The following is a 21,466-nucleotide window of genomic DNA, read 5'->3' on the forward strand; positions in this document are numbered from 1 at the left end:
TGCAGCCGCGACATGCCCGATAAGCGACGCGATGGGCCAGGGCGACGAGAGCGACCGCATCGTGATCAACGTGGGAGGCACCCGGCACCAGACGTACCGCAGCACCCTGCGCACGCTGCCCGGCACGCGCCTCGCCTGGATCGCCGAGCCCGACGCCCACAGCCACTTCGACTACGACCCCCGCACCGACGAGTTCTTCTTCGACCGCCACCCCGGCGTCTTCGCCCACATCCTCAACTACTACCGCACGGGCAAGCTGCACTGCCCCGCGGACGTGTGCGGCCCCCTCTACGAGGAGGAGCTGGCCTTCTGGGGCATCGACGAGACCGATGTGGAGCCCTGCTGCTGGATGACCTACCGGCAGCACCGCGACGCCGAGGAGGCGCTCGACAGCTTCGGCGGGGCGCCCCTGGATAGCAGCGCCGAGGACGGAGACGTGGACGGCACCGGAGACTCCGGCGACGGCGAGGAGGAGCTGGAGATGACAAAACGCCTGGCGCTCAGCGACTCCCCGGACGGACGGTCCGGCGGCTTCTGGAGGCGGTGGCAGCCCCGCATCTGGGCGCTCTTTGAGGATCCCTACTCCTCCAGATACGCAAGGGTAAGCCGTGCAGCCCCGCTTCCTCCGGCCTCGCGGCCTCGCCTCCGCGCCCGCGCTCGAGCAGGTATCCGTGTGTGCGGCCACGCAGGGCCTGGAGGGGCCCTGGAGCAGGGGGTCGCGCTCCGGAGCAGGCCCCGCGCGCTCCTACGTGGGCTTCCCGGGACCCTTCCTCTCCTAGCGGGGTGCCACGCGTGGGCTCCTAAAAACCCACGTACAGCGCAGGGCAGGGTCCCGTTCCCAGACCAGGCGCTTCCGTGGCAGACGGGGACCTCCGCAGAGCGGGGAGTTCACGGAGGAAGGAGGACCACCTCCCTGTCCCTCTGAGCACCGATTTTCAGTCGGTTGCACCCTAGCGAGGAGAGCAGTTTCCCCAGCCCTCTTATGGTCTAACCGCTCTCTGCCCTTTACGAGGGGGGAAAATAATCCCTGGAGCAGGCAGTCCCTGCGGGAGCAGCATATCTGAAGAGTTTCTTTGCTGGGACTGGACGGGGAGTCTGTCCCTCTCGCTTTCCTCATACGTGCCATGTTAAACACTTATGATGGTGCTTCTCTGCGAACGGGTAATTCGGTGGCTTTCACTTACCTCCCCAGCCCTCCTTTTCGCCTGTGGGAAAGACAAGCATTAATCAGAGGAGAGGGTTCATTCATGCAGAAGGGACACCGTGTTTGACAGGCGACTTGCCTGGTTACTGAAGGACAACTCCTCCCTCCCGGCGTCTGCAGTCATTTCGGGAAGGGAACGGGCGCCGGTGCCGCTCACAGCATAGCTGTGTACCAGCACGGTCTTAAACAGGCACCGGCTCTAAGTAGGCACCTTTGATGCTATCACATATGAGGATAATTACAGCTGCTTGTGTTAATTTAGGGCCTGATTCTGCTTTTCAAGTCAAAAGTAAACATTTGCTTCAGGCGCTGCAGCAGGATTAACCCCGCGAGGTATCTGTTTTGATAAGCAGGAAAACTAGATGAAGGATAGTGCCTTCACAAAGCAATTGCTTGGGATAAGTGTTATTCCTCTCCCAGATGTACCTTTGTTAAGGCGTAATTGCTGCCAGCCCTCAGCAGGGATGAGTGGTACTCGGCTGTAGGAGGATGATCCGTGTTGCTGATGAGGATCAAAGGAGCCAGATCAGATTAAGGAGCAAATTGGACGGATGGAGGGAAGCGAAGGGGAAATGGAGGGAGCGAGGGCCGGCGGAGCGGGTCCGTGCGCGAACGGGCGGTGGACTGGTGGCACCAGGAGGCTTTCAGGCTGAGCAGAGGTCTCCAGCAGGCAGCTGCCAGGGCTGCAAGCTGAATGAATGAGGAAAGCTGGAGCAGAGCCTGGAGTCATTTCTTGGTGCATTTCTAAAGATGCGCGTTTGCCTACCCTTTGGAGATTTCCTCCTTGAACAAAGAAGTTAATATTTTAAATGAATTCCTTTAAACAGCATGGAGGATAAAGGAATAATAAAATATTTACCTTAACATGAAAGGATGATGCTGTTGAACTGCAGCTTTCAAAAGCCTGATTTCTGCCAAGGGAACATGGAAATGGAGAGGGAAGGCTGGAGGGTATCCTTCAAAAGGCTTAGTTAGCTTCCTTTAATCAAGCCCAACATTAACAGGCGTCGATTTGAATAGCAGATCTCTCTGGTGGCCAGGAATCTGTTGGTAAAACACATCAAGTCAAAGCAGTGTGCTTGCCCAAGATTTTGTGGAAGGGTCCTAAAGCCAAATGGATAATGCTGCCCCAGTGAAAAGGATAAAAACAGACAAGAGGCTAAAACACCCTTTTTCCTGGAAGAGTCCCTGTGTTTTAGGTTGGAGGACAAAACAAATAGCCAGTAGTAAGAATCTTTGTGATGTACAAGCTGGAATTCTAGCAGGATATAAATTTAATTTTCCCCTTCTGTATGGGCATTTCCATTTAGGAATAGGCATTTTGTAAAGTGATTTGTTTATTCCGGTGTTGTTATCCAGTTTATTCACCATTATACGTGCATACCTGGTGCAATTAAACCTCTGACTTACTTCTAACTTGCTCTTTCCTTAAAGGATTGTTAAACTAGAGAAATATGAATTCTAGGCAAAGCTGAAGTGTATACTGAATATTTCATGGGTTAAAATATCATTCTTTAACTTGTATCTATGGAGACGTAGGCCATACGCATTAATATTTTGCATGAAGGAAGATGGCTTTCATCACCAACACATGCACACACACTGTCCATTAAGAAGACATTAAGACAGTTAACATTTTCTAATAAAAGCCATATGTTATGGTTATGGATGTAAAAAAGATGGGAGTTTGATTTATGTTTCTGTAACCTAATGACAGACATTGCAAAAAGACCTCAAACTCACAATAGCTAATTTGAAGCAGAATAATTGATAGCATCATTAACAAGGGGATGGTATATTAAAGCAATCATTAGGAAAGTACAGTCAGGCAACAAATGCACTGTTATCTTGTTTCTTATCATGTGCACAGCTTTCAATTACTTTCTCCATTTCAGTCATGCAAAAATTTAAATTCACATTGCTATTTGTCAAAAAAAATTACATCACAAAAATTTGTCATCCCAATTGGATCTGAGACGTCTGCTAACTGTGATTATTATATACATGTTTGGTGTTTACATATGGCACCAACATGTATGTCAAAGTAATGTCTTAGTAGAAGCACTGATTTACATAATCATTATACTGTTATACTTGGGCAAGTAAAAAAAAAACCACCCCATATATGAATATAAAGATGAAATGAAAATCTGTATAGTTAAATAAAGCAAGATTTCTCTGGACTATATCTGGTACAATAATTCAGTGAACATTTAGGAACTATCTATGGAAAGATCAGCATTTTTTCAAATCTACTCTTTTTTGGAACATTTTAACAAATACTGTTTACAAATACATGTACATTTGACTATCTTATTTCAGCAGCATCTCACTTCAAGATTTTCGTAGCTTGGGAACTGACTGTAATCCCTATGTTTTGAGAAACTCGGTATTTGTATCAACATTTGATATCAGCACCTAATCCATACTAAATTATATGTGATCTCATTGTAGATGGCCAAGGGAGAATGGGAAGACATTGATGTACTGCAGGCAAAACTCTGCAAGTTTTGCCTGTTTCTTAACTTACTTTGGTAAAGCATAAGCTCCCAGTCATTAATAGTTTGTGTTTAATATATTCAGCAGTTTCTTGCTAAAAAAAGGCTGAGTTTAATTAAATTCTGTTTTTCTAAATATCGTTTTCTTAGATCAAACATTTTAAAAAATTGCATGGTTTTCTAAATCTGTATGAAGAAAAGATAGCTTACTATGTTTGAAATCACAGATTACATTAGACACCTACCTTCGTAAGATAAATGGGTGCTGCACTTCTCCATAACTTTAGGAAGCCACGCTTGGGTAACAGAGGCAAAGCCTGGTACCTGGAGGCCTGAACAGAGTAGTAGATAAGGTGATGAAAAAGATCACATTTACAGAGATACTGTTTGCATATGTAGACAGACAGACAGATAGACAGACGTCCAGGTGGATTTTCAAAAGCATCTGATCAGGCAGTTAAATATCACCAGATATCAATGAGTATTATGCACCTAAATCAGGGAGACATTTCTCTAAAGCTTATTAGAAGTCTTTTTTTGCATCTTTAGGCAGCTTTGTAAATTTGTTTTTCATAAGTAGATGTGAAGGGAAAAGAGAGTTACACAGTTATTCAGACATACTAAAGCAGCATATCTGAGAATCGCGTTGTAATAGTTAATATGAAGCTCCTGCCTTCTGCACTCATTAGGCATCACAGGCCGTTCAAAAGACAACCATGTGAGGAAACCTTTTCTTAGCCTCCTGTCTCCTTTAGTTCTCTAACATGTCTGACCCTGCTATTCTTACCCAAGCAAAATTCCCAGCGACGTCCTGGGGCGGCCGGCCGGCAGGTACCCAACATCCTTGCCCCCCTCCTTCTCTGCCTCTCCGGTGGTGTGTGGTTTAGTTCTCTGCTGCTGGCTTGGGCAGCGATCGGGAACCTGGAGCTTTCACCCCAGATTCTGTGCGAGTGCTCCCGCTCAAACTGGACAGTTCGTCTTCATTAATGAACCCTAAAGAAAGCTTCTGCAGTCCTTCCAAATAAACATTTACTACAGCTTTTAAATAAAAGCTGGTTGGGATCCTATGGCAAGTTCTCAACAGCTTGACTTCCCGGGCTGGCAGCTGCTATCCAGCTCCGATCTGGGAGAGGAAAGGCTTGCGGCAAAGCTCATGCTCGCCCTTCCCGCCTCTTCATCCCTCTCATCCTGCCCAAGGATCTGCTTTCCACAGTGGGTGATTTTTGGAAGATAAGTTTCCTACACTAAGAAGACAGTAAAAAGAATAGCGCAAAAGACATGAGAGAGAGTTATTCTCCCATGATTTCTTCCTTTCTTTGTACATTCAGGAGCATTTCAACCTTGCTGTATTCATTTAAGCTAATTTTTCTCTATATAAACGGCATGCCATGGTTATGAAAAGGCCTATGGGATCACGGTTCCTCAATAACCACACTGTCTCAGGGCTTGGAGGCTGGGGTGACTTCCGTTCACCTTTTAGCCCGGCCCAGTACAGCTAAGCTCAAGGACCAGGGAAGGTGCAGGGGAGCGGGAATAGATGCGCGTTACCTGCACGCACAAAGCTGCTTCTGCAGGAGCACGCCCTACCCACCAGTTTCCGAAGGCTGCCCCAGTGCGTGGCGGGCGGGCAGAGGAGGAGCGACACGAAGGGCTTCGGGAGGACAGCTGCCCCACTCTCCCCACACAGAGCCCGTCGAGGGGCCTCACTGAGCTGTTCTGCCCCCAGCCCTTTCTGCACGGCCTCCCCTGCAGAGGCATGTCTAATCCTCCCCGGAGCGTGTTGCAGCAATTCTTGCCATATACTTTGACTACACAGTCAAATTAACTATGCTGCATTACAGCTTTGGAAAAATGGGAACCCTTCCACATTAAAAGAAGTTTCCCTTGTCCTTGTAGTATAATGGAATTACAATGGAAATGGCGGCGAGGTCTTTATTAATGACCACCATTCTGTCCTTTGTTCTTCATATAGTCCCTAAAATCCCATCTTATTCCTACTTTCTCCCATCGAGGGGTATGTTACTGCAAATCTTTATATAACCCATCAGTAAGCACGTTATGGTCTCCTCTGCATCCTGCCCAGGGTCCTTTCCAGCCACAGCTAGAAAGCTTTGGCCGCTCAGATGAAGTCCCACGTTCAGTCCCTGTTGAGCTAGCCAACACGGCACAGGCACACTCACAAATAACTCGTGGGACTTGTCCCACTGACTTCAAAACAATTAATCTGAAGAAAGCAAAACAAAACCAATCATAGCAGCCATGCAGAATCACGACTTCATTGGTATGGATAGTTCAAAAAATTATATGAAGACATGATGTCTGCCCAGAAAATCTCACAAATCTATTAAAGTCACAACCTTGCAAGGGGTTGGATGGATGGGTGTTATCCACACTGATGAATCAGTGCGGTTAGCTAGTACAGAGTCAGCAGTTCCAATTCAAGGAAGGGTTTTTTTTTTAATCCATTTGCCTATTTCCAATTTTATTTCTATTATTCTAAAACCTTAAAAAAGAACAGCATCTGTTGCCATTTTCATATATCTTATATCTTACTTAATTTTAATGTTTCTAGGTTACAAAATTTACTTGATTTAGCCAAGGCTGTGATCGTATGGATCATGCAATCATATGCATACACATATATATGCCTTCCTATCACCACCACCTCCTACAGTGCTGAGTGGGATTTCCATATGAGGAAGGACTTCAAAATTAAGCCGTCCCAAAATACTCCTAAAAATGTAACCTTGGCGCCACTGATACCAATACGAATTTGACGACTGGTTTCAGTGTGATATTTGGTCTCTGCTCTTTTTAATCCATCCTTATGTGCCGTCAGTTATTCTCTTTGTCCTTCTCCTGACATTTGCTATTTTGGTTTTGGATAAGGAAAAAAAAAGGCAACAAAATACTGGTATTCTGTGTTGCTGTATCATGAGACAAAGGATAAAAAGATCCATGGATCAATTATAATATTTCTATTTTAGAACTACTCACAAAAATGTGACATATTAGACTACAGCTAGGAAAACTATTTTTCCATCTTGTTTTTCCTTCCTTTGTGCAGTCTGATATTCAAGGGTGTTCATTCTTAATTTTATAAATACATTACCAAGCTGTGTATATTTATGGTACTACTTTAGTGACAAAGCCTATACAGATTGCCTTTCTTTTAGCATAAGGAGAGATGGTAGCAAATCAGCAACAGAGGGCCTTACTGTTATTGAAATTCAGTGCCAAAATTATCATCAACTTCAAGGAGAAATGAATTTTCCTGCAGAATGGCTCAGGACAACAGATTATTTGCCGTCTATTGCTTTTTGAATAGACACATTGTCTATCTCCATTCCAAAGCACTGATGTGTAATAGATCTTAGCCAGTTATTAGGAACATATTCAAATATATATTTTCATAATCACTGAAAGACATTAGAAGCTTTAGCACATCGCATCAAAACACAGAGCTCTAATACTGACAAAGCTCTTCCTGATCTTAATGGCATTTTTCACTGCAAAGGACTACAGAATACATCCCCCTTCGGGCCACGTGGCTTCCATTAATGTTCAACCAAATCATATCCAAGCGCTGCATTTCAAAAATAAAAAGGGCAAGCAGGGGCATTCAGACTGAAAAAAAGGGCCCTAATTGACAAGCGAGCAAGTAATCCTTTCTCATGCAAATACAAATGTCAAGCTGAGCCCCTCTTTTGTATAGGCTTGATTTTATGAAATTTGTGTGCATTCTTGAGGGACAGCAATAGCGGAGCAGCCATTTTGAGATCTTTGCAACTGTATGAGAATTAGCTTCTCAGTTACTGTATGCTGGATTTGTTCTGAGGGAAGAACAGTATTAGAAGGCTGACTTGGCTTTCCCTCTTGAATATTGGATTATATAAATATATGATTCACTCCAAGTGGTACCCAGGAGGCAGAGTGTTGGGATCGGATGAAATCAGAGAAATCTGTGAATCTGTGGAGAACCTCCCCCTCCCCCCCGAATATAAATTGAATGCTGTCATTTCTAGAATAATTTTTACATCTCTCATCTGTGCTCAGCAAGGACACAGATTTTGCTGTCTTCACTCCTACTCTTGTAGTGATAGCTTACTCCAGGAATATCCCTGTTCCCATCCATCTGAGAGCAAGGTACTATCTGCCATGGGTAAAGGTGAAAGGGCCAGGTCCTAATTGATTTTCCTTTCCTTCAGATATGATTTATAAGATATAATGGGGGCTCTAATAAATCACGCTATAAAAATTAAGAATAAATCTCAGTCCAAGGCTTTTTACAGTGATGGCTTATGATGTAAGACCCTTTAATGACAGTAAGTTAAAATTGCATTGTAATGGCCCTTTGCAAATGCAATAAATCTCCGGTTTCAGTGCACTGCGGACAGGCAGCCGTGTGTGTGCTGCACCCGCTCGCCGAGCGCAGGCACACGCTTATGTAATTATGTTGATACTTCAGGAGCAGCAGTAAATCTCAGTGCCGTTAAATTTACGCTGAGAAGATGTTCAGTCAAGACCATCGTGGTATTGTGACAGCATGAAATGGTTTAAAATATCCTGCTGGACTTTTATTTGAGAAACTGGGAAAGAATGTCCCTTTTAAAAACCAGGAAGCTGGATTATGCTGAGTCTTGTCATTTGCCAGAGACAAACAGGAGTTAGACCAGGCATTTTGGTCTGTACAACCAAACAAAACACATCTTCTTTACTTAATTTCCTGGATCAGCCACTCAGCATTCGCAAAAAAACTGAAAATGCGCACAGAAATACCCCAATAGAATAACAGCTCCTTGTTTCAGCTGCAGCAGAATCTCTGTTCCTGCCCTCGATCTCCCCCACTTTTGTCCTCCAAAAACCACATTTAAAACATTACCTGCATTCCTCTATTTAAATACAGAAAGACCTGGTCAGTTCAGGTTGCTTATCATTTAACAGGCATCGGATATTCAGCTGCAGATTTTGCTTTGAAAATTAATTCCATTAACCCTATTCTATTTTTCACTTTGGATTCTTGCACTTTGTTACACCAGATCAATTGACACGCAGAGATGGTGGAGGCCAGTTTTGCGATTTACGCTTTTATAAATTAAGAGAAAAGCTTCAGTCAGAATGCTTCCGATTTGATAACAGGCTTCAGGAAAACATATAGGGACAAACCCTGAAAAACGCTGAACACCTTCAACCTCCAGTGGAGGTCATGTCTTACAGTGCAAAAGGACACGGGCAAGGGGTTAAGAGACCTTGAGTAAAATCCTACCCCACCTGAAGCCATTGCCACAACTACCACCGATTTTAATGGCATCTAGCCAGAGACCCCTGCAGACCCATTTCGGGCAAAATTTTTTCAGGACAAGGCCAATTGTGTAATTCCCACACCACTAAATGCATGCAGGCATGTCTTCACAGAGCCTCTGATCTCTGCTCTGAAAACAAAACAACAGAATATCAGCCACTTTGTGCTATTCCTGTTTCTTTTTTTAACACGGATCTCCCCATTGCTTATAGCATGCAGTTTTGCATGAAAACTAGTGACAGTGCATCTTAGCACTTCTTGGGAATGTGTCCTGAACAGAGCAAAACAGATTTTAACTTGAGCTTTTTAGGTAAAGCACTTGTAAGGACAAACCAAGAACAGCCTAACTACGCTATGATAACTCAACCAGTACCGTACTGTTTTAATTGATGGTTTTAAAATTTTTTTTAGTAAATAACTTCTATCTGAATTTTGTTTAAGCAATATTGATATTCATTGTTCAGCTGATTAAACTTCAGTGTTTATTCCACCAAAAAGTCCCAAAGGTGCTAGTGATTTTATTAAAAGACCTAATGTAAATTTTAAACCTGTATAGATTACTTGAAATGTTAGTTATGTCTAAGCAGCAGGAAATCAATACTGCCAAAGTGCATACCCTGTTCTAGAGAAAACATCATTTGGAAAATCTGCTCCACTAAAAAGAGAAGCTCATTCTACCTGCAAGTGTCAGTGGCATGGACTAAAGCCTTCAACTCCAAAGCATAAATTCATCTTCACACATACTATCGTCAGCTAGAGCAATGCCTAAGACAGCACATTTAGTGTCCTCAGAGGATATTGTGGCTAGGACAACAGGGAAAACTTTTGTTCTTATTAGGTTTAGCATTCATGCACGACTATCCAGACATGGGGCTTTAAGGCTGTCACTTAAAACACAAATATGCGCAGGCCTACACAGTGCGAATTTCCTTGAAAGCAAAAAAAAAAAAAAAAAAAAAAAAGCTGCCGTTTGGACAGATGATTGCAAGCAACTGAATTAATGCAGCTTAGCAAGTGAGCATTTATTAGCAGGTCTGACGAAAGTAATTATTTGCATGCCCTACTTGCTTGCAAATGTTAGCTCTAAAGCATCCTCTCAGTGGTTTCAGCTAGCATCTAGAGTGCACCAGCAGTACGAAGGAAGGCCCTATTAGTATAGCTCAGCAAACGAACATTTGCAGTGGGGTATAAATCCACAAATAGTATATTACTTTAATTCATTAAGCCACATCATTTGGCTGTGCCTCAGCCCTTCTTATTTCTTTTGTGAATTTCACACTGTGTGGAATCATACAAGACATTTTATCTTAGTACCGCATTTTTAAAACGGGGAAATAACTTTTCTCAGTTTACTTGCTCTGCATTCTTTGGCTCTCTCTTGCTATGTGTTTGTTGCAGTAATTATCCCAATAGGGTTATAATCTGTCGAGACCTCTAGATGCTATTGGCATGAAACAGTGAGTTAGCAGTAAGCAGCTGTGGGAAGAATTTACCCTATACTTAGCTACAGTGTTTCCCAAGCCGACCTGGACTGGCGGAGGAGACCACCCAAAGCTATGCTTCTTTGAAAGGTGCAAGGCGAGCACGAGCTCTGCCCGGGAACCACCACCTCTCCATTGCTCCCCGTGGCACGGGAACTTGGCATTCAGTTCCTTAAACAAATCTCTTAAAGCCAGATTCATGAAAGTATGCAGCCATGTGAGTTCAAACTTACAATTCCCAAATGCTAACTCTGCAGATGCCATTTGAAAAATGTTTTTATGTTCTATCACTCACTAGTTCAAAGCAAGTACCTGTTGGGAAATGGTCAAATGTCCTTATCATCTGGTTGACCCCAGGGTGAGCCATGTGCAGCGATTTAGCGATCTCTGTACTGCCCCTAGGGAGAAGGAGTGTACAATACTCACAAAAAGCATCATCTTAGCGGAAGGAGAAAGACCTTTCTCATCCCTAGGACGTGAATGGTTCTGTCAGCCTGGACAGTGAGCTCCCAGGTCAGCATAAGGACACATCTCGTCATTTGTTCTGGAAGGACCTGTGTTTCCCAGGGCCAGCATCAGTCTGTCACTTTTCAGACGCACCGTGACACACATACAGGCATTCTTAAAATCTTTGAGGGCTGCCTTTCCATCAGTATTTTAATATAAACATTCTTTTCACTTAAATGGTAATCGATCACTTGCATTTTATTACTTTTTAATATTACAAACTACATTATTGCTATTAAAGGAAAGCGATCTCAGTTAAACTATTGCCAGGCTAATTTAGCTTGGAAAAGCACTAGAACAAGTCCTTGTAAAAGTAGGGCCAGTTACACCACGTATATGCTTTAGTTCAGCGTAAACAAACAACACAGAAGTGATCAATACACATTCTAGCTATTGCATTTGCTGCCTTCATGTTACACATAATACTAGTTCAAAATCTTACTTAGTGAAACTATACAGTATAGAATATATTGTTAAATATCGCTCTACTGTAATTTACCTTCTATAGGAGCCTTGCCGGGGGCTCTAATGAAGCAGAGGCAGTTTTACCATCTGTTATCAAATCTACTCCTGCTATAACAGAAATACAACTGTATTAGAATTTAGAAGCAACAAATACTGAAAAAATGTTTTCCTTCATTGTTTAAATAGCTTTGCTGTATATTCTAAGGCAGGTAACATCTGGACAATAAATAAAACATTTTAAAGATTAATGTAATTGAAAAAACAAGATATAGCAAAAGAATAAATGTAATGATAGAGATGTTCTCCATAAATACAACACAACAAAAATGTATCAATAAGAAATCATGTTATATTCCACAGCCTTCAGATCTGGATAAAGAACAAGAGATTTTAATTCAGGGTAACGTGTCTTATTTTTATATGCTGCAAGAGGAAGAAAAAAAAAACTTTGAAATATGAACATCATTAAACTTTTAGAAATGCCACTTCTATCCTGTCTAACGTAGGACCACAGGGCAGCATTGCAGAGTACTCAGGAACTCCGTACCTCTATCCCTCCTTCCACTGGGAGGCCTGAGTAAGGACCTGGAGGGTAAAAGCTCCAAAGAACACTACAGCTTAGCCTCACTTATGTGCAGTGGACTAAAAATGAATACTTAATATTTATATGAATCATTGTCAGTGTCAAGAAAGATGAAGTTTATAAAAATAGAACCAAACTGGGGAATGAGTTTTAGGACTCACTGGGTAAATGCCTCTTTACGTACGGTATTATTTATAGAACTTTTTCTAACCCGTTCTGTCATCCTGTCTCTTAAAATTATTAGAGAGGGAGAAGGAAGGAACTACGGCAAATGTAGATGCCAGAGAAATCTTGCTGAGAACTGTGGCATCTCGTTTGTAGCTCAGAGAAGGAAAGTGAGAAAAAGCCTGGGAGTTCAGAGCTGTGTTGCTAGGCCCTTTACTTATTCCCCTTATCTCTTACAAGGAAACCATTTCAGCCTATTTTAAAATTAAATATGTATTTTTTTAACTCCTCTCTCACAAGTGGAATGGTGTTTTCAAGACTCAGTGGTTGGTATCCGAAAGGCACACTACCACATCTGAGAGCACTCTGAATGCAAGCTAATCACAAGCAGCTTTAAGACATTAGGCTAGCTCCTAAGTCAGTGGTTCACTAAGCCCTTGGAGGTCTTGCAGTAGTGAAATTCCCCTTTGCTTAAATGCTGATCTCACAAAGAAGGTCACAACAGTAGTTTCAGCACCAGATCCATATTTTCATAACTCTCCTTGAAGTCAGTGACAGCTGTAGATGGTGTCTTCAAGATGTCCCCAAAGGATCTTAAACTAGGGATTGAAAACTTTTGGAAATGTCAGTTTTGATAACTTTGTGCATCTATTGACTATCATCTGAGAATGAGACGGCCGCTGCTGACACCTCCCTGCATCACAAACAGCCTGTGAGTCCCAACCATTTGTGAAAGTACTTTAAAAACCATCCACAAAAAGGACAAAATATAAACAATACATTATTAGAATTTGAACTGTTATTCAATAATAAGTCCAAAATCCTCAAGACAATGAAGATGAAATTCACCTTGGCAGAAAATTCAAAGGTAGAGGGGGCAGCCCCAAAGCTTGTGCTAGGTTCTTGCAAACAGGAGACAGTAACTTTGCACATGTAAGAATTTGGGGAGATCAAAAAGCGCAGTGCTTACTTTCATCCTGCTAGGAGGTAGAGCATTTTGTCATGAGCAAATACAGGCATTTGTTCCGTTATGCAGTGACTAACATTACACAACCCGTAGCAGACGACTTCAAAACTGGGTAAAGCAGGCGTCTACTCTGTCCCCTGTGTCTACACAATTATGGAATAGTGCACAGGGGAAATATGAATCCACAGGCTTTTATTTTAATCATTTGAGCACCATTTTTTCTACTCACCAATGTGAAGTGTGTTTCATCCTTCCTTCTTTCACGGAGGATTTCCTAGCAGCTGTACGTCTGTTTAGAACGACACAACAACCAAACCTCTTAGCCACTATGAGATTACTTGCAAATACAAGCCTCTCAGCTCTCGACTTTAGCAACAGAGCAGCAAGGAATTTCATCTAATCTCTCTTTATCACAACCGTTCTAAACCCACTTTAGAAGTAAAATACAGGTGTTTGCACGTGTGAGAATTCTGATAAATTTAAGGAGAGATCCTAGACAGGCTCGTTAGGAACGACTCTTTTTTCGCTATAGGAGACGTGATCATGCTGTTCACACTAATAGCCATGGAGGGTTTTTTTATTTTAAGCTGTGTCAGTCTAGCAGATGTGCTTTCCACTTGTGGTAGCTGTGGACAGATCATGACTTCTCGGAACTGCAAAGCTACAGCAAAAATAAATCTCTTTCTGCGACATCCCTTGCTCCGGACTCTGACGACTTCCGCGGAAGAGCAAACCCGAGGCCTCCTGCGAGCCTGCAGGCTTGCCCACATTCAGCAGAACTTTGGTCTAAAGATCCCTCTGCAAGAGCCGTAACGTACGCAGCTGGCAAAGGGCCCAGGGAGACATTCAGAAAATCAGAGTAGCCACAATTTATGTCCGACAAGATGGAAACTACGTTCTCAAGCCCTGTACCACTTTTACTCAGAGACCCAAAGCTGTGCTTTGAGGCATATCAATAAAGATTTGGATACAGACGGAAAACAGGAGCTTCTCATTCACTGCCTGCCGTGCACACGATGATAGCTCTAACGAAGAAAATTTTCAAGGTGGTGTGAAGCTACCAAGCTGTGTGATTCCTGCGAGGGCTCACCGCAAGTACTCACTGCGGTCCTGCTATTAAAATGCCCGCAGGCCACAGAGAGACGCTCTTAAGCCAACTCACTAGCTAAAATTATGAATTCTTCTAATTAACAGAACTCCCCAGTGGCTTGCAGGTTAGGGTACATGCATTCTTCTGAAAAAACACCTACCTTCAGCAAAATGTTTAAAAAAAAAAAGTCTTTTTGTATCTCCTATTATGCTGAGGCACTGATTGATTTTTAAACACACACATAGAAACAGGCAACCCAAAAGTAAAGTCTCCTGATGGGTGTCACAGGCAGTAACTTCTCACAAACCACTGGCCCCTCTTCAAAGTTTGTTCCCAAGCCTTATTTGCCCGTGAAATACAGCCCTTTGGGAGGGCTGCAGGGGAGGGAAAAGATTGATGAATTTTTTGTTTTCGTGTTTTTGGAAACTTTGCAGATGATGTTTAAGGAGCCCTCTCACAATACACAGACTTTTTGGCTAAGAAACAGGTTTTGGAGTATCAGTAGTAACATTGCATGTATTCTGCTTTTTCAGATCTAGAGCTGGTCAAATACTTGTAAATATATTCTTTTTTTGGCATATTCAAAGTTTTTCCCTTTTCTCCATGAACCTCAGAAAAAAAAAACAACAATATTTTTTCAGTATTAGTTTCTTTTCTTCTCATACTTATTTAAGAAACAAAAAATGAGAAAGTAAAATGGTACGCAAAGAACGAACAAGACAGTGAAGTCTAAGAGAAAGTAACAGAAGGATAAAAAGAATTTTCTGCACAAAATTTTACTAAAATCTTTGAAAAAGGAAAAGGCCTTGTCAGTTTGAAATCTACAGGACCAATAAGACAACATTTATTTAATGTTTTCAAGGAAAAAAGGATTCCTTTTTCCAAGTTGCTTTTATATGTTCCTCTGCGTTATTTCCAAATAACGTTACACATCTCTTGCTTCTAGTCCTTTAGCTTGCAGCTTGCTTGAGGTTTTTTTGTTTTGTTGGTTGGTTTTGATTTTTTTTTTAATGAGGTGAGAATAAAAACAAGTTTTCACGTAGATGGGGAAGATACGGCTCGCTTATGAATCTTTCTTCACACAAGTCTCAGCCTGACACTGTGTCACTGTAGCACTTTCTGGACACCAAACACCTCTTCCTCTTTGAAGGATCAGCATCTCCTTGTCCTTCAGATTGCTCCCCTTTCAGTGAGAGGCTGCGGCACTAATTTTGTGTTTTAAGCAACAACAGCCATTTCAACCGTAGTTTGAGATCTGACCTCCTCCTCACAGGGCACAGGACACTGTGCAGTGGAGGAACCGCAATCACCACCAGAAGGACGCTCTTGAAGCAGAACTAGGGAAATTAGTGATTCCACTGTAAAGAGGGAAAATGATTCCACTGTAAACAATGAGAAAGAAAACAACTGGAGCAGGATTTAGCAATAATAAATAGGAAAACGGAGAAGGCTTCAGAATTAGAAGAAGCAAATCACTGCTGGGCAAGGGAAGTTCAACACAGTGTCCACTACAGCAGAACAGGGGTGGGATCCAGGGAAGGGAATGCCTTTCCTGGGTAAATCTTCTACCGAGCAGTAGAGAAACAAGGCTGTCAAGAGCTGGAAATCTCAAACTGTGCCAGCTTAGAGCAAATCCCTCCTATTCCAGCAAGGTGAGAATGGCCTAACTGGAATAATTCAAATGAGTTAGCAATATGCCAGTATACTCTGAGTATGCTGCAAGCAGGAAAGCAGTCTTCACCAGAGCCCAGGAAGACGGAATTAGCAGTATTAGATTTTGTGGTCAAAAGGGCACATTTTGCTGTTGCAAGGTTGCCAGTGAATAAAAAAAGGGTTAGGCTCCAAAGTGAAAAGCCTCACATATTACCGCCAATGCTTGCACTGCAGAAGCTCTAAGGGCATTTGAGGATTTTGGGCAGCATGTTCTGATGCACTCAGTTTTTCCTGTGGCCTGTGAAGGTCAAACACTGATGGTTGGTACAAGAAAAAAAAAGGGGGGGGGCAACTTCATCTCTTTAAGAGCTCTAGGACAGAAACTTCACCGTTTCAACCTAGCCAGAACTGCTTTTCTTCTCTGGAATCCTGAACAAGAATTATGGCTTTCACCACACACCAAAACTCATTTCAGCTGTGATTGAAGACTAAATGGGATATCAGGAGAAAAAGTCTGACCTAATAAATATATATAAGAAGTGAGAGGGTGCCACATGCTCTTCCTCTGCCTGATAGAGGGAAGGATGGCACAGAAATGTCAGCCTCAGTCCCCATAGGTATTATTCCAGGGGTGATTCTCATTGCATGCTAAATCCAGGGACAATTAGCACCCTTTGGCCCTTGTTTGATCATATCACTTAAAAAGGAAGTCTAGAATAAATAGGTAATCTTTGATTGAGGATATATGCTGTCTAATGAAATGATGCAGTTTGTTTGTAGTCTGTAGATTGTTAATGTATTCTGTTCACTGAGGACTCTAATAGGAATATATTTTTATGATTCCATGGCAGATATATTGATTGATCTGAAGTAACAGGGAAGAGGTAAGGTAGCAGACAGAAAGGCAGTACGATCTAACATAGGAAGCACAGGAATGCAACAATTCTTGATCTGACTTCAAATGTGACCTCTGGCAAGTCACAACCTCTTGATATCGATTTTTCAATCTGTATTATCATGATAATAGAACATTATTTATCTACCTCTTCTGGGTATTGTGGGGACTAATTAGTTAATGTTCACACTGTACTTTGGAGACAATGTTCTATGAATTATTAAGTAAAACATTTATTTCCCGTATTGTGCTGCTTTAAGCAGGTGAAGCAAGGACATCTTTTTGACAGCAGAAAGAACTAAACTTCTGCTCAAAATCAACCAGAGGGATCAGAAGGCAATCTTATCTTTGCTTCATTCTGATTATTCAGCATTCTTCATTAAGATTGACAGGAAATGAGAAAGCAAAGCTTCATGATTCAGGTAGGTAAAACTTAGGAACATTTAAGATTTTATCAACAAAACCTTTCCAAACAATAGCTAACAGTTCAGAAGATTCTTTTTGCTCTTTTAGATGAAAAGCTAAAGCAAGACACAACCATTTCAGTAGAATGTGCATAACAGATTATTGACAGATTGACTAAATAATATTTGATTGAGTAAGGAGAGATAAAGTTAAGAAATGGAATACATATAATCCCAAGTAAAAAAGAGAGGGATATTTTACCACAAAGCATACAAAATAAAAGCACAAGCAGAGTTGCACATCCTTTACATTTAAACTGGCCCCAGTTTCCATGAACCTCATAAAGCTAGAAAATATTTTGAGTTAACCCATCATCTCCATAACCTATGCAACCTCAACAGAGATTTCAAATTTAAAGAACAAATTATAAAAAGCCCTGACACGGCACTAGAATGAGTCCTTGATTATTATCTTGGCTGCTGTCAGAAAACACGCTATCTTCCCAGGGCAGGGGAACTAAGTGCGATCTGAGAACTACATCTAGCAAAGCAGGTTTCTTCTGAGAAGACCAACACACTGCAGGTTAAGCTGCCAGCGTAGATGACCTGTATGCTGAAGCTGACATACACCGAAGCTTCCTGAGCAATCACAGAAAGGCACAGCGTCCTGGGATCAGTCACCTGTTTCTCAGCTGGGGTGGCTCTATCTCCAGGAGCATCATTATATTATGAGACTTCAGACACAACAGCACCCAACCAATATGTAAAATAAGCGTATAGCTTCCCGTGGAAACATTCAGGCAGAAGTGGCAGAGTGACTATTATAAATCAGCATGAAAGGTGAAGAAGTCAGGACAGACATAGAGGAATGACATACAGACCTCTTCTGTCACTTGCAGTGTGTAGGGGCAGGGAGTAACCTCGTTATGCCCCCTGAGACTCAAGGAGCAAGGCAGGCAGTACAAGAGTTGCCCACCTGCTTTGGAAATAAGAACATCTCACAAAATACCCTCTGACTAGGATGTGGAGCACAGAGTGCGTTGGAGGTACATGAACAGCACAAGAACCACTCGCAGGTGCCTCCTCCACCATAATAGTCTGGTAATTTTCGTCATAGGCAAGCAGAAAATGGCTAGGTGCTTTTGATAACTCTCAGACGGCACTGTGTTCCTCAAAAAAACATACTGGCTTTAAAGAATTAATTCTAACTCATATCTACCATAGTGTTATTTCCTTATGGCACACAGAGATAGCCTGAAATTGCTTGTACTCCATTCAAGGGATCAGAAGAGTCAAACACAACCTCCCCACTCTTTCCTGGACCATCTCTTGAAGGTACCAGGAATTACTCATCTCTTAAATGGAAGATGGAGGAAAAGCTGCTACAAGTTTAACAAAAAGAAAAACCTTTTCTCCTCAGTGTTCACTGATTAAAATTAATGTGAAGTTAATCAAAACTCAAAACACAACAAAAAAAAAGGTCAGATAGAAATTATATTAGAAATATGTTCCCCAGTCAATTGTGTGCTTTTCAGGCTTTTGTAATGTCATAATTTCAATACTTATGCAACCATCTTAGAATTTTCTAGGTCTGAATTTCACTTAGAAAGCACCCATAAGCAGAAGGTCCTCACTAATCAACTCCTCTGTGTTCCAGCCTAGGAACTTTTTTCTCGTAAGAAAAAAATTTAAAGGAAAAAGCTTCCTTTTAAATCTCCTTCACATTTTAAGCTGCCTCAGATGCCACCAGTGCATCACAGAAGAAACTCCCAGCCATCATCCTCCCTGCTCGCTGCAGATCAAGTCAAGGGCACTTTGAACCACCCAGGGGACACTGCCTCACAGCACACAGCCCGCAGGGAAAGAAAATCCTCCTGGGCCATCAGTTTATAGCAGACTTTGCATTGTGCTAGGTTAACAACATGTGTATCCTTGTCCTTTTAGCACCGACTGGAAAAACTGGTATTTGCTAAGGGTACATAGCCAAAAAGCATATTTTAAAAATACACACTGTAATCAAATGTCTGTTTGTAACATTTATGACTTGGCAGATTAACTTGCACATCAGGCACACGTCTTGATGGCTAATTTTGAGCCCTAATGCAGCAGAGCAATCTTCTATCTGGCTGGTGTCTATCCTTTTCAAAAGGCAAATGAGTGCATAAATTATGTTTAAAAAGAGGTAGGCATTTTCTACCCACAGTGTAGAGTCACTGTAGGTGGATTATTATCCAGGAATACTGAAGAGGTAGGAAGTCTGCGATTTAACCCATTCTTTGTAGTCTCTCCTTGCCTGCTATTGTTTTCATTGCCAACAGCCTGAAATTATCCGTATGACAGGATTTTTCAGGTAGCTCAACAGCACGGTGGCTGCATTGCAGACAGTCAGCAGCAGCTAAGCCTGAGGAAAAGATTTTATTCCCAGTAGCACCAGGTGAGCCCCGCAGGAGCAGTCACCTCTGCTGATGTTAGCAACTAAGTTGTACAGTCTACTCCTGTTAATATTTCCTTCACCAAACTCTACACTGCAATTGCCACGTATTAGTAGAACAGGATGGACTCTAAACCATTTTACAGGTATCAGCAGGATTTTGAAGCCTACTTCTTCTGCAGTATCTTTACTGCTAGGAAAACAGAAAGCAATATGTTTCACTTGACAAACATATTTTTAAGTCAGAGGTATGGGCATGCCCTGTAGCCAATACAAATAGGCACAAAGACGTTCAGCTGAACAGAGCTACCTGCATTTACTCCAGTTGAGAATTTGGTCTTCTATGCGGAGCTCAAAGAAAATATTCTGTATAAAGTGGTATTTCGAAGAAAAAAATCCAGCTTCAGGGCTGAACATCCCTAAACCCAAGTGATTTGCCTGTAAGTTGCCAACAGTGAGCATCTTCAGAAATAGGCCCTATAAGAATGGCCAAAAAGGGAGGGCTTGTAAATGTTTAAGATGACTTTTAGATTATCTTAGGTACTACTGTTCAACTTTAACTCTTAGTGCATCACAGAAAAATAATAACATTTTGCTCATCTATAGTGTCTCTTTCTCCAGAAATTCAAAATACCTCGTAAAAATGACTTAATCCTTTCAGCATCTCTAGTGAGATATGCAGGAATCCTTCAATTTTCTCACAAAACATGCAAACGGGGGCACAGAAAGATCACACCATTTCCTTGGGCAACTCCAAAGAAATCACTAGCAGAGATGAGAAAGGAGACCTACCTTCCAGTGCTTAAATAAACACAGATTGCACCAGACTGTCTGCTGTATATAGGTCTAAACGGGTCAAAAGCAGCAATACCAAATCCAAGAGTACCTGAGCAGTGTTTGATTCCCATGGAGGATGCTCCGAAACCCAAGTTGCTGCTTCTGCCTGGAAGCATCAGCAAAGGCCCAATCCGTCCCAGGCCGACCGGCGCCTGCTGCAGCACCTTGCTCCTCGTCCCTGAACGCTGGTCCTCGTCCTCTAGAAAGGAAACAGGAGGTGAAGTGGGGAAAGCCTGGTAAAACTGCTCCCGGCTGCTGAGGACATTGCAGAAAGGGGACTCACTCCCTGGCGGCTGCTGTGCTCTGAACCTCAGCTGAAATTCTGACCTGCTGAGAGCACTTGGGATTCCCAATGATCTTGTTAGGACTGAAAATCTTATTTTGCAACTATTTCCACTTTCCACCCAAGATAGAAAAAAAAAAAAGAAAAAAAAAAGAAAGAAAAACAGATATTTAATTTTCCCAATCTTTTATAAAACAAAAATTACAGGATTGATTTTAAGATGACATATGAATTAAGGGCACCATCAGCATAAAGTTAGTTAATCTAAGTTCTCTTTCAAAACTGCCAAATGCTATTGCTCAGGAATAGATATAGATATTTCCAAAAATAATTTTTCTACCCATGAAAAATTCACACAATCTCCCCACAAAAAGAAACAAATTTAAATAGCATACTATGTCCTTTATTACTTTAGTCTCCTTAAAGTTATTTAGTATTTGCTCAGAGTAATACCAAGAGGCTCCAGTAAAGAACAAGGCCATGCTATGCTATTTCATTTAAATAGGGAGGCTGATTTAATAGGGAGGTTGTTTTCAATAGTAATTAATATGAGCAAAAGAGCCTTAATTTATATACCTAGAGAGAGAGAGAGAGAGAGAGAGAGGGATAAATATATCTGTTTAAACTCTGAGACACATTTCCTACTTTTTCCATAAATGTGGAATTCTTCCACCCTAACTTTACACTAGCTGGAGACTGGA

At 42.0% G+C, this 21,466-nt stretch overlaps 1 protein-coding gene across 5 annotated transcripts in view; it reads left to right on the forward strand.

Annotated features, from left to right (window-relative positions):
- Positions 1 to 13: 13 nt before the first annotated feature.
- Positions 14 to 21,466, forward strand: part of KCNC1 (potassium voltage-gated channel subfamily C member 1) — a 106,349-nt gene continuing 84,896 nt past the window's right edge. For 4 of the 5 annotated variants that reach the window (XM_026078919.1, XM_026078916.1, XM_026078920.1 and 1 more), the window contains exon 1: positions 32 to 601. In XM_026078919.1, coding sequence (XP_025934704.1) covers positions 32 to 601 — 570 coding nt within the window. Of the gene's footprint in view, positions 602 to 21,466 lie in introns of all 5 variants that reach the window. The other variant, XM_026078917.1, reaches the window with a different exon arrangement.

The sequence above is a fragment of the Apteryx rowi genome, unplaced genomic scaffold (genome assembly GCF_003343035.1).
Source record: "Apteryx rowi isolate R43461 unplaced genomic scaffold, aptRow1 scaffold_49, whole genome shotgun sequence".
NCBI classification, from domain to species: Eukaryota; Metazoa; Chordata; class Aves; order Apterygiformes; family Apterygidae; genus Apteryx; species Apteryx rowi.